The following is a 14,498-nucleotide window of genomic DNA, read 5'->3' on the forward strand; positions in this document are numbered from 1 at the left end:
AGTAGCTGTCAGGTGTTTTCAGTCCTACTTAAATCCTAAATGTTTTGCTTCAGTGTTTCTGTTTTTTCTGGGCCTCTGATTTGTTCTGTTGAAGCTGCTTTGATGTTTGTGCTGCTCAGAGATCTGTTACCGAGTCAGAGGAAGCACAGCGCTGCAGTTTTACACTTTACACACTTCAATGTGTCAGAGATAAACACAAGATGACAAACTGCACTGCTGGCATCACCTCTCTGATGAGCCAGCACAAACACATCAACAACTGCGCTCACATATGCTGCAGACGGCTGCAGTTCCTGGGCAGGCCGGCAGGGGGCAGCGGAGCGCTTCCACATCTTGCTCTGGTCTGAGCAGCATCATGCAGGAGGAGGGATGGAGAGCTGACAGAAACCACCAGGAAGAGAAACGCAGCGCCTTTGTTTTGACTTTATGATGAACTAAATGAAACCAAACGATGCAGTGAAGGAGAGCTGAGCTGAAAATGGAGCCTCTGAGGAGAACACAGACGTTTCCTCTGCCGGAGGGTAAATCAGCTGCTAGTGCCGCTCTACAGAAGGAAGCACAAACCTGAGAGTCAGAGTTCACGACCTTTGATCCTCACATCATGTCTGATGTTTCAACAGCAGAAGTTATTGTTACTATGAGTTATTTTCTGTTTTTAAATAACGTGTGAAACATTTAATCGTCCATGAGAAGACCAGACCGAGCCTCTTGGCCAGAACCCTAATCAGCCTCTTTACAGTTGATTAGTTTTGGAAATATGTCAACATTTCTCATTTGTAGAAAAACGTAAGAGTGAATCCAGCCTGACCCTCAGCATTATGACGTCATATGGAGCTAAAACCTCATTTATTTATTTCACGTTTAGCTAAAGGTCTGGAAACCTGGAAATGAATGTTTCAGGACTTCATTTATTCTGCTGCTTTAGAAACGTTTCTGTCTGATTCTCAGAGGAAGTGCAGGTTCATGTATTTTATATTCATGGAAATATAAAAATCATTTCATTCTTGGAGCAAATCAATATTCCATCCATTCATGGTTGGATGGATGAATGGTACATCCAACCATCCGTCCGTTTGCTGCTGTGTTCATGGAACGCTGCTGCTCTCTAATCGCCTTTATTCCCTTTTAAATCATTTAACCGTTTCGCTTCCTGCTTCCTCCACCATGGATCTGCTGCTGGTTTGATCCGTTTCTGATTTGAAGGATTATCTGAGAAGCTCTTGATCTGCCAGAGATAAAATATTGGAGTGTTTCTACATGACATCAGTGCTGCTGCGGTGAAAGAGTCGGGCCACAAGCTGCACATCTGTTGATCTCAGAAACGCGTGACTCGCTAAAAGCCTCTCAGCGCTAAGAGGGTCACGAGTAATAAAACCCAAAGGCAGCAGCAGAAACTCGACCAGAACCCACCCAAAGCCTTCTGGCTCTTTTCTCTGCTGCCTCCACAAAACGTGAAGCTGCACATCCTCACGGCGCCGAGCCCCGGATCAGGCAGAGGAACCGGGTCAAACAGAGGAACCGGGTCAAGCAGAGGAACCGGGTCAAGCAGAGGAACCGGGTCAAGCAGCCCTAATCACACACTGAACAGCAGCTGTGTTTGGGCACAATGCCGGCCGCTGATGATCCACAGCAGAGAGAATAAATCTCTGGCACTTCTGCCAGAGAAGAAATTTCCATATAATGAGGACAGAAACAGGCGAATGGAGACGCAGCCTGCTGGTCCAGCAGAGCGTCCAGCAGAGAGAGAGAACCAAACAAAGACGACCTGAGACTCACAGACCAGAAAATCACAGCGACAAGAGATGCTGATAGAGAGAATGGAGACAAATCAATCAATCAATCAGTCATTCATTCATTTATTCATTCGATCGATCAATCAATCAATCAATTAAGTTTGTTTGTATCACAGAAAGTCATAAAAACTCTATAAACTCATCATACAGTCAGTAAAATGTCTCGTTAATTATGGTTCAAAAGAAACTCCAACCAGGATAAATTCAATATTTTCTGTGTTTCGGCTGTTTTGCAGTTTTCTGGAAGTTTGTTCTAGATTTGTGTTGCATAGAACTGAAAAATTAAACATTTCAACTCTCAGCCTCTTAGCAGGAAAAGGCTAATGTTAGCTTACATTAGCAAACTCACTCTCTGAGTTAAAGTCGTTTCCACTCTCCACTGATCAACGTGATTTTATTATTCAATCACTTCTATCGTCTTCCTGTGGAAGAGGTTCAGAAAGTCGGATCAGATTGTTTCAATAATTCAAAATGGCCGCCATCTTCTCTCTCCTCCAAAGCACCAAACTGGACCGCAGGTTCTGACCCGATGTGTGGTTGGAACTTCGCTGAAATCATCCTGTGGGTTAAATAAATAATCCTGGAGCTTCCAGTGGGGAGACGATGTTCAGATGTTTCGCTTTATTAGCCTGCTAGCTAACGAGCTAACAGGAAACCACAGAGCTGGCGTTTCACTCTGCTGAGGTTCCTGAGGGCAACTAGAAGCTGCTGGTTCTGAACAACAAACTTTACTCATTATGACTTTCATTTAGAGACATTAGCGAAACAGAAACTGCCTCGGAAAGTTGGAGGCCAGTGGAGAAACGACCATGAAGAAGAATAATAAAAGACCCTGAATAAAGATGATTTCTTGTGAAAACAAACTGCAGACACACTTCTGGTCATGAGAATCTCAGCAGTTCATAATTAGATCAAGTAAATTAAATGCAGGAAAGGATTTGGACCAGGACTGTTTCTCCATAATCCCTGCAAATCCAGCTAACAGAACCGTAGGAAGTTTCCTGTAATTGAGGAGATGAAAGCCCAAAATATCCAGAGTTGGAAAATATATGTGGATTAATTAGGATTGTGTTTGTTTGTGCTGAATGGTGCAGATATTAGCGTGTAACAGCATCTGTGGTGTGCATCAGAAGGTAATTGTTCACAGAACCAGAACCATCAGAGCAGCTCCTCGCTGCATGTTGATTGGATTTTACTGCTTTGATCACTGAGCCTCTATTTTTTACCCCTGGAGGAGAGAATGACGGATGAGACTGTAAACATGCTGCATGTGTTCAGTTATGTTCACAAAGGAGTTTCTGAAACAAGAACGCTTCTCTGGATCAGGGCCCACTTTGGTCCACCGACCAGAACCGCCCCACACTGACAAACAGACACCATGACAACAAGCAACGATGCCTGAAACACCAGGCTTCAACCCGACTCCGGTCCGCTTCAACCCGACTCCGGTCCGCTTCAACCCGACTCCGGTCCGCTTCAACCCGACTCCGCTCCGCTTCAACCCGACTCCGCTCCGCTTCAACCCGACTCCGCTCCGCTTCAACCCGACTCCGCTCCGCTTCAACCCGACTCCGCTCCGCTTCAACCCGACTCCGGTCCGCTTCAACCCGACTCCGCTCCGCTTCAACCCGACTCCGGTCCGCTTCAACCCGACTCAGCTCCACTTCAAACCGACTCCGCTCCGCTTCAACCCGACTCCGGTCCGCTTCAACCCGACTCCGCTCCGCTTCAACCCGACTCCGCTCCGCTTCAACCCGACTCCGGTCCGCTTCAACCCGACTCGGTTCATCTACAAACCTCTGACTGAGTCCAATTTAACCAGAACTTCATCATCTGTTCCAGCTGCTGTGGTTCTGACCCAAACCAGCCTGTTCCCCTCCTGGCCTATGGGGGCGCTGCACCAACAACCACTGCAGGAAACGACACTAAAACCTCTGAAGACACTGAGAGCAACTTCCTGTTTCACCAGATGAAACAAGATGGAGGCGTCAGAGTTTAGTGATTTCTCTTTAGTGTTTGGCTGAAGACCAGGAGCCATTTCTGCTGCTAACGCTAGGCTAGCATGTTAGCTTTGGTTGTATTTACCCAGAATGCCCTGCGCTGCAGTCCACTTCAGTTGATCCAGAACGCTGCTGCTGCTGTTCTCACTGAAACCAGTGAATTAGAGCCATTAGATTGAAGAAACAAGGAGAAAAATTCCACAGAAAATGTGGAAATTTTCTGATAAATTAAACATAAGAAGAGATTATGCTGTTTTAGATTATTTACTGACTTATTAATTCCTCCTTATATCTGAGAACTGGAACCGATCAGAGTGTGGCTTACATATTGATCTCATATTGATCAGCCAGAGCCGGTCTGACTGCAGCAGGTTCTGTTCAGACGGGTCGCCCTGCAGCAAAGCAGCGCCGGCGTTCTGACCGACAGATTTTCCATCAGAACTTTCTGCTGAGTCCCAGAAAGCAGAACGATGCGGTTTGGACTCTAACTGAGTTAAAAGGTGAGTTTTGTTTTTACCTTTTGCTGAAACAGAAAACTGCTTTCCTGGCCAAAACAGACGAGAGAAAAACTCTAAGTTAGTTTGATGCAACCTCAGAAAAACAGCAGAAATATTCCTGCTGCACTCAGTAAGTTCACTGGAAAAAAACAGAAAACAGCCTTTAAAACTAGGATTAAATTTTTATCTGACTTTGAAATGAAATTAGCATCAACAAATAGAAATTATTTTTCATCATTTTCAAGTTCTTCAGCTGCAAATATTCATTAAGGAATTATGAGAAAGTTAGTCTGGAGATCACAACAACAATCAGTGATTTACTTGTAAAGGAGGTCATGTGGAGCAGTTTTCAGCAGTCAGCGTCTAACTGCCACTTTAATTCAACAGTTTTATGATTTTACAATAAATGTTTATCAGCTTCAACAACTATAAAATCCATCCACACCGCGGCGGCCATCTTTATAGCCGTAAACAGAGCGCCGCCGCGGCCATCTTTACTGCCGTAAACGCTGCAAAGAGACGGCTGCGTTCTTCTTCTGCAGGTCACTTTGGGATCAGAAAACGTTACGCAAACTGCGATTCAGTTAACTACTAGAATGATTTTGATCTAATCATGTGAAGCTTTCATATGAAATGATTGAATGAGAGCGGAGAGGTTGCAGCGAACCTGATGCTGTGAGGTAGCTGCAGGGCAGCAGCGCCCCCCGGAGGAACACTGCGGTCCGCTCCTCCTCCACCCAAATCGCTCCTAATAGCTTTTATCTGTTTTTAGTCAGCAGGTGGCTTGTTGTTGAGCTCTGTGTCCAAAACAAACCTTCCTCCTCACCCAGAGAGTGGGAGTCCAGTTGGTGGTGTGAAGAACAGCATTGTGGGTAAATGTCACAGAGAGCCTTCTGTTCGAGATCTGACTCAGTGAACGGAGAAAAAACGTTTTGTCAGGTTCAGACGGAGACAGACAGAACGGCAGCAAGGATTTACACTCACTGCCTGTCGGTGTTTGACCCACCAGAACCATGAAGCTGGGAGCTGACCTCTGCCTGACCTCTGCCTGACCTCTGCCTGACCTCTGCCTGTTCTGGCTCTGTTTGCTCTCTCCTCTGAAATATTTTACATTTAAACTCTTCTTGAAAAATGAACCTGAGAATGCAGCCAAAAGATTCAGAACATTTTTAGAACCAGTGGACTCCTAGCACTTGGTTAGCAATGTTAACCTGCTAACCAAAGCTAGCAGGTTAGCATTGGTTGTATTTACCCAGAATGCCCTGCACTGTCGTCCACTTCCTGTTGTTGAAGCGGTCTCCGGTCCGCTTGGTGTTCACCTTCAACCCGAACCCAGACCAAGGTGTGGAAGACCAGAGGTCAGAGGTCAATCAGCATTCACACCTGACCAACCGAACCGGACTTTGACTAGGCAGACAGACTGGAGTTGGGTTAAAGTGGACTGGACACATTTAATTGAAGTTAGGCGTAAAATACGGAGCAGAAAGATTTGATTTAATGTTGGTGATTAGAAACAAACAAACATGAAAAGCTTTTCCAGAAATGAAAGATTTAGTAAATAAATATAAATACATGTCGTTTCAATGTTTTCTGTACCTTTTCTATTTATGCAACAAGTGTAAACTGCATCTATTTAGGACTCAATAACACAGAGACACACACACACACACACACACACACACACACACACACACACACACACACACACACACACACACACACACCTCCGCTCTCTGCAGGTGTTTTGGAGGGAAGCAAATGAAAGTTGGCGTTTCCAGTCATGGCTGACGTCAGGTTGCCTCCCATCATGGCGCTGCGCCCGCTGACAGAGCGAGCCATCTGGGCCCCTCCGCCCGCCCTCTGGGCCGCCGGCCAGACTGGGAGGACTGGGAGGACTGGTGGGTCGCTCGCCAAGCTGCAGCGTTTCCGTCATTTCAGCGGCTCGATGTCCTCCGGGTCGGTTTCAGCTCCACCGGCTGCCGAGTTTCACTAAGACCTGAAATAATCAGATTTCATATGAATCCGTCTCCAGAGGATCAAAATGAACTTAAATGCAGGATCAGTTTATTTTTTCACCTGCTGTATCTTAGATCAGAGCTGCTCCTTCTTTTCCAGTTGATTCCCAGAAACCTGCAGAACCATCTGCAGGTTTGAGACCTGGAATAATTTACACTCCATTTCCAGCAGCAGATGTGACTCCAATAATCATGCTGACATTAAAGTACAGCATGATGATTTTATCATGCTGTACTTTAAAGACCAAAAGGCCCAAGACTTTGGAAAGAATTTAGTTCATTCTGATCAGTAAAATCAGCATTCACACCTTTATTTGAAAATGTTTCTGTATTTATTCAAACTAATTCATTAAAAGCAGATTTACATGCAGCAAAGTTTTAAGTAAAAGTCTCCATTCCTTCAGTTTGAAAGGGGAAGAATCAGGATCAGCGAAGGTCACAGTGAGCATCGGCTTTGGGCCGCACAGAACCAACACACACATTGTGGAGGGAAAACTTCACAGAATCTTTATAAACTTTAATTTGAACCAAACCCAGAGTTTTAAAAACATTTAAAGACGGTTAACATTTTATGTTTATGCATCACAAAAAATGTGAGAAATATTTTAACGTTATAAACATTAGAGAGAGACGTAGCTTTAGCACATCTGAGCAGCAGCTCAGCCAGGCAGCGTCAGCAGCCATTATGTTCTATTTTAGGAAGATTTTACTTTCTGATCATTTTGTCCTAATTATTATTAATGAACTGAAGTCAGGATATTAAGTAAATATAGAGAAATGATCCAGATGCCCAGATCCCGATCCTTCATGTGGAACCAACTGTTCAAGGCAACGTTCTGCAGGGAAACATTATAACGTAACACTTCAACTCTTTAACCAATCAATAACAGAACTGATCAGGTCCTGAGACCCAATAGAAATAAAATCCAAATAAAGTAAGACGATGCAGTAATTCAGTAAAAATCAACATTTATTATAAAAATACATCCAACAGTCGAGTGAATTTGAGGATCATTAGAAACAAAGCAAAGCGACCGAAGTTCTCCTGCTGGGGGCCGCGCCGCGCGTGAGTGTGTCTGGTTGAGTGTGTGTGTGTGAGTGTGTGTGTGTCTTCCACTCCAGAGATCGATCGGAGTGATCGGTCGGAGTGATCGGTCGGAGTGATCGGGTCCCGCCGCCAGCAGACCCGTTACCAATGCTTGTCATGGTAACACTGGAGGAGTAAACCTGAGCAGATTATTGCTGAAGAAATCTTTATAGTTTGGACACAGTCTCAAAAATCAGCTTCCATATTTCCCATCAGCCACTTCAGAACTTTATGTCACATTACATGTTGTAGTCATCATATTTAATCAACTTTAACAATAATATGTAAAAATCACCAAGGACTCTGCTGTTAGCAAATGCTAGTCATTAGCTAATGCTAAGTATTTCTAAGTCTTTAGTGGTTTAGTGTTAGCAGAGCTAATTTTTCTGTGTGTAGCATTAGCTTCTGCTAATATTTTCTATGTCCTTGGTGGTTTAGCAGATACCAGTTTCTGCTAATGCTATAGTGAAGCTAACTTTTGGTAAGCTGTTGCGACAACTAACAGTAATTACTGCAACACACATTCTCCATGACGACCATTTTGAGAAATGACCCCCAGAAAGAAGATCAAGAAAATGTTTGATTTAATGATTTAACTGCCAATTTTAGTGGAAAAATTTACTATAACCACGGTGGCCATATTGAATAATAAACATGAGTAAATATGATTTCTATGGGTTGAATTATGTAGCATTTGACAGCATTGATGTCTGATGAGATTTGGTCCCACTATAAATTTTCTTTGACATCCATCTTGAATTGTTCTGTAGCTAATCGTTGTTGTTTGTATTTTCATGTTAAAGATTTAGTTTAATCAATTCTCTGCTGTATAATGCGTCTGATCACAATCAAATTCAATGAATGTTTTTTTTAAAGATGAATCTTCTGCAAAGATTCAAATCCTAATATTCCAGAAATTAAGAACTAGATCAGACTCACAAACAGGAAACGCTTGCATAGAGTCGCTAACAAGGCCAACAGATCTTAGATTCTCCAGATCAGGTATGAGCAGGTAATGTTTTACGCCTCGTTTTCTCCTTGTTGAGCTGGTCCAGGAAGCTAACGCTAATGGCTAATCTGAAGATTGAATCTACAATGATTTCCTGTGAGAAAACTAAATACTAAAATGGTTTAAAAAGCTCATTTTGTTGATTTTCACACTAACTTTGATTTCTGTTAGGCTCAGTTCTCAGTGTTTGTTTCCCACAGGAAGATTATTGGTGGCGCACCGCCTCCCAGGTTTCTGACTAAGAGTCAACATGACGATGATTGAAAGGTTCCCAGAATAATGTATGAGAGTCTGAGGCTGGAAGTGGTTTAGTTTTAGTTTTTCCTGGAAGCAGACAGGAAGTCAGCAGACAGGAAGTCAGCAGACAGGAAGTCAGCAGGCCTGCAGCATCTTCCTTAGCTCCTCGTCCACGCTGCGCTGCCCCAGTTGCTCCATGGTGACGTAGCGGTGCACCACGGCGTCGGCCGTCACCGCCACCAGCCGCACGCCGTGGGTGTCGTCGCCCAGCTGGCAGCCGATGGCCGAGGTCACCACCATGTCCAGGCCGTCGTGGCAGCCGCCGGCGTTCCGGTGGTAATGACCCGAGAAGACGGCCGTCACGCCTGGGAGACGCAGAGAGAAAAGATTCATCACTCAGTTTGTACCAAAGCTGAAAAAAGAACAAAATTAAAAGCAGCAAAACCTTCAAATATTCAGGTCATGTGACCCAGGCGGCCTAAATAAAGTAACACTCCCAGCTACGAATATTTAACACACGTCGTCTGTGGATTTAAACAAGAAACTGATCCTCAGAGATGTATAGAGGCCCAGCGGGCCGGGACCAGAACTGGGCCTGGATACTGGAGCGGCACCGACCCGGCTGCCATGGAGACCGAACTGTAAAAAACAAATTAAACTGGGAAAAAAACATTAAAAACTGAAACAAAACAAATCTATCTGCGCAGACACAGACACACACACACAGAGGGTTGGGTGCCTCCTTCACTCAGGTCAGAGGTCAGAGGTCAGAGGCAAAGTGAGTCCAGCGACAGGAATCAGCGAAACGCCGTTTGGTTCATTCAAAGCACAGAAACTAACATTCAGGCAGCAGATGAATTATTTCCCGGCTCTGAACAATGCTGAGGTTTTATCAGTTTTCAGTGATTTTAACAATAAAATATGAAATATTCCAGCTGCTCTGAAGCTGATCCCTGATCGCTTCATGAAACTCCCTGATGAAATATGGCTGCCATGTCTCTGCTCCCCAGTTTCACCAGTTACAGCTGCAGGCTGGGTTCCAGTTTCACCAGTTACAGCTGCAGGCTGGGTTCCAGTTTCACCAGTTACAGCTGCAGGCTGGGTTCCAGTTTCACCAGTTACAGCTGCAGGCTGGGTTCCAGTTTCACCAGTTACAGCTGCAGGCTGGGTTCCAGTTTCACCAGTTACAGCTGCAGGCTGGGTTCCAGTTTCACCAGTTACAGTTGCAGGCTGGGTTCCAGTTTCACCAGTTACAGCTGCAGGCTGGGTTCCAGTTTCACCAGTTACAGCTGCAGGCTGGGTTCCAGTTTCACCAGTTACAGTTGCAGGCTGGGTTCCAGTTTCACCAGTTACAGCTGCAGGCTGGGTTCCAGTTTCGCATGTCTCTAAGATGAAGTAAGGGAATAGCAAAGGGTCCTTTGGGAATTGCTAGGTGGCGCCGTTGAGCCGTTTCTTTTGCGATTTTTGTGAGGACCTTACATTTAATTTTAACAAAATAATTTTAAATGAAAGTTAACATTTTAATCCTAATTTTGTCTTTGAAGGAAACTTTTATCTTTCAGCTAAAACAATATAATCGTTGATTCCAATAATTAGTAGAACGATTCATCGTTATTGTGAAAAGCAACAATGACAAAAAGAAACGTTATTTCTGCAACAAACCCTGCAGCTCAGAAGTTTTCATACACCTGTCTGCAGCTCGACGTGTTGCTTTGCACCATTATTTTTATGTTTTTGTTATTTTGTCCTGTAAACAGTCTACTCGCTCTCATGGTGTTGGTTTGGGTTGAACTGAAATGATTTTTGTTGATGATAGAAGCTGATTCTGATTCATCTGCTGTAGAGCTTGATGCTCCAGTAGCAGTCAGTGTTCCAATGGCTCTGCAGGGGCCTCTGACTGAAACCTCATCACTGTGCCAGCATGCTAACATGCTAACAACTCAACATCCAGGCAGCAGAGACGATTTTCCTGCGTGAGTCCATCAGCTGTTAGCAGCTCTGCTAATCCTCCTCCTTTGCTTTTGCTTCTCTTTGACCTCCGATTGGTGTCAGTGGAGGGGTTTCCAGTAACGTTTAATGTTTTTCCAACAGCCAGGATGATTTATGAACCTCCTCTGCTACAAAACATAATGAACGTCAGAATCCGGAGCGGCTGCAGCAATAACAGCTCCATCCAATCAGCAGCACATCTGGGGCTTCGCGGCCAGCAGCAGGACCTGATCAGAGCTCAATGCAGGGCTAACGTGGAGGAAACATGGCCAGGCTGATGGATGTTCACAAATAACATCATTTACCACAGATGAGAGGAAGAAATGACTCCTGCACATTTACTGGAGAAAAGCAGCTTTTTTCTTTGAATTTACTGGAACCGGGTCGACCCAGATTCTGGTGGCAGTCGCTCACATCGACTCTGATCAGCAAAACTCCTTCGCTGCCATGGGCACAAATATCACACTAACATTTAACTGGATGTTTGTCATGTTTATATTTCTATATTAATAACCAACATGAGGAAAAGGACAACCTGTGAGCTTTACACACATTTAAATCTAATACGATTTAAATATGATTCAAACAGAAAATATCTCAATATTCCTATAAAGTTTGATTTATGGAGATGAATAAATGAGTACATTTGAATTATTCCTACATAAAAGCTCTAGAATCACATCAGGTTCCTCAGACCAGACGGACATGATGCTCCAGAACACCAACCACTTCCTGAACGCAACAGGAAATGCTTTTATTTTGAAGAACCAGAAGTCTGTCTTACACCACTAGTTTAACATCCACCCACCCATTCATTCATTTATTCATTCATTCAAGGGAAACTTCCTTCACCTTCTGGTCAACCTGGTTCTATTGGCATCAACACAACTACAGCCAACCAAAACCAGCCTGTTCCCCTCCTGGCCTGTGGGGGCGCTGCACCAACAACCACTGCAGGAAACGACACTAAAACCTCTGAAGACACTGAGAGCAACTTCCTGTTTCACCAGATGAAACAAGATGGAGGCGTCAGAGTTTAGTGATTTCTCTTTAGTCTTTGGCTGAAGACCAGGAGCCATTTCTGCTGCTAACGCTAGGCTAGCATGTTAGCTTTGGTTGTAGTCCACTTCCTGCTTTTGGAGCGGTCTCTGGTCCGCTTGCCGTTCACATTCAAACTGAACCCAGAACGAGGTTTGGAGGACCAGAGGTCAGAGGTCGATTAGCGTTTACATCTCACCGACCGGACCGGAGTTGGGTTAAAGCAAACTGAATGATAAAAATCCCAAACCAACCAGTCGTTTGGTTTCACCTCTGATGGCTTTCAGAGGGTAACTCTACATGAAATCACTATTTGCTCCCTCATGTCCCTCATGTCCCTCATGTCCAGTAATTGAACCGTCAGCGTTAAGCAGAGCAGCTCAGAGCAGCCGTCCAGTCAGTGGATCATCAGAGCTCCTGTCCGGTCGGCTGCTTGGTGACATTAACAGGCGAGTCTTACTGGAGTCTCCTGGTCCTCGTTTCCTCACTGAGCTCCTCGTTTGGTTCTCCTAAGCCTCCAACAATGGATCCTGATTAGGGAATTACTCCCTTACAGGACATGAGAGCATTAATTGATTAGCGGAGCGGCGTGTGTGAGCCAGCAGCTTCTCTTGTTCTTCCTGCTAATGGCGTATTAATGGTTTGGGCTGCGATCCCAGAGCTGCCTCTCAGATAAGAACAGTTTCAACGGGAAGCTTTTCCTCACTGAGGCCTGAATCCATCATCAGAAACGCCGGTGGCTGCAATGAGGGAAACGTCTCGTCCAGCCGCCATCATGTCGGGCCCGGCTTCCTGCTGGAGCGCAACAACAGCTAGCTGACAACCAGCTGGCTTAGCCATCAACTTCAACAACTTGACGGCAATGTAATCATATATATACAAATATAGAATTATAAATGTATGCAAGCAATAGGGATTGAACGACTTCATACTTTTCAAGGTCGACTACAACATAATAAACGTCGATTCGAAGTCGACTCGTCGCTGTGATGTCATAGTGATGTAAGCGAGGCTTTATCAGCTAAATTCACCACAAATATTGATAAAAAAACAGCATTTAATGAGTCCATTATGCAGAATTAATAGAACAAGAAACAGATCAAACAGAGAAAAGTCTGAAAAGTTGCACAAAGTTGGGTCTGAATGAGTGGTTTTGAGTTTCCTGTGCTCTGAACTAATCGCTTCTTCTCCAGGTTTCATTTGGCTCACGGTTCTGATGGCATGCAGGAACAGAATATTCCTTTTACTATCCAAAGGGAATATTCTGCTCCAAATGTCTGGATGTAAACATTAACATGCGTCTATAGCATCAAGCTGAGTGATTGACAGGAAGATGAAACCAGGAAGTGCTGCCCTACCTGCCCGTTTGAAACGCTCTATTAGGCTCTGCCTCGCTTCCTGCGGCAGGTTGAAGTACTCGTCCTGTTCATCAGGACTCTTCACATACAGAGGAATGTGCTGGAAAACCAAGATGTGTTTGGGTTTGGGTTCCTACACACAAAACAGAAACAAGCACCGGATCCTGGTTCAGTTCAGGAGTAGCTCTGCGTGAATCAGAGCGTCACGGCGCCGTACCGCAGAGGAGGCCCTGCTCAGCTGCGCCTCCAGCCACGTCTCCTGAGCCGCCTTCTGCTGCGGGCAGGCCGAGGCGTTGAAGTACAGCTGGGAGTTGAGGACCAGGCAGAGAACGCCGCCCACCTGGGAAACACCGAGACCAGCAGCAAAACCATCAGACCAGCAAAACGTCCCAACATCACATGACTTCACAGGTCTCCTTGTAACCCCTATGCAGGGGTGGAAAATTCAGTTTTTAACCAATAAAAGTCTTTCTTTGAGCCCACCCACCCTTAATATCCCCACCGACTCTGAAAATCTAGTGGCTGAAGTTTTTATCAGCCCAAACTTCTCATCTGCCAAATGATTTACTAGATTAAATTGCAGACGAATGAAAGTTTTCTTCAGGAATGAAAACTGACTGACCCAATTTTGTTTTAATTAGTGTTTGACAAACATCCGGTTTGGACCGTCTCAGGTTCTGGTCTTCCTCTCCCCGTTCACACAAGATGACAATCTTAGAACATGCAACGTTCTGAGATCGTCGCTTGGGATAATCGGTCATCCTGTAGCACGGCGCATTTCAGCTGACCGGCTCCAGTGCGTTGGATCACCGCAGCCTGTTGAACGTGGCAGCAGGCCAATCAGAAAGCGCGGTGACGTAAGAACGGAGCGGATCCCAAACATCAGAGATGATACGCGGATCATCATACAGGGAACAACATCAGAAATGATAATGAGAGGAACTGGAGCGAAACTGGTACAGAAGTTTAAGAACCCGGTCAGTTTTCAGCTGCTATTAAGCTGACATGATGTAACGATGAATGAAGGTCATTCATCCAGTCAGGCCTGATGCTGACGCCACATGCACTGCAGGCAGACTGCAGGAAAACATTAATGCTGCTTTTAAAATGAACTAACTGGACTTGTAGCCATTATTTCATTCACATTGTTTTCAATGTCATTGTAAACATTACATGACAAATACTAATTAACTGATGAAACTTAGAGAAACAACAGAACAGAAAACAATCTTTTGTTTGTTTGCTCTAAATTTACGTGTGATACAGAAGTTTTTACGAGATTTGCTGACTGGAATCTGAATGTCAGTGAGAAAAATCAGTTCATGTATGGTGTGTTGCTCTTGACATGCAGCTGGAAACACGAACCGATCGCACCAACTGAACCGACTGAACCGACTGAACCGATTGAACCTGTTATACCTACGATTGTTTGTCGTTTAGAGAGTGGTCTCTCTCAGGTTTTGAAAATCGGCCAA

General features: G+C 44.7%; 1 protein-coding gene across 1 annotated transcript in view; it reads right to left on the reverse strand.

Annotated features, from left to right (window-relative positions):
• Positions 1–7,257: 7,257 nt before the first annotated feature.
• Positions 7,258–14,498, reverse strand: part of cpped1 (calcineurin-like phosphoesterase domain containing 1) — a 45,536-nt gene continuing 38,295 nt past the window's right edge. Inside the window, exons 6-8 of the mRNA XM_055057750.1 lie at positions 13,241–13,363; positions 13,024–13,156; positions 7,258–9,003 (exon numbers count right to left, since the gene is read on the reverse strand). Of these exons, the coding sequence (XP_054913725.1) occupies positions 8,774–9,003; positions 13,024–13,156; positions 13,241–13,363 (486 nt within the window). The 3' untranslated portion in view covers positions 7,258–8,773. The remainder of the gene's footprint in view (positions 9,004–13,023; positions 13,157–13,240; positions 13,364–14,498) is intronic.

Source organism: Poeciliopsis prolifica, unplaced genomic scaffold (assembly GCF_027474105.1).
Source record: "Poeciliopsis prolifica strain line A6 unplaced genomic scaffold, Auburn_PproV2 SCAFFOLD049, whole genome shotgun sequence".
NCBI lineage: Eukaryota > Metazoa > Chordata > Actinopteri > Cyprinodontiformes > Poeciliidae > Poeciliopsis > Poeciliopsis prolifica.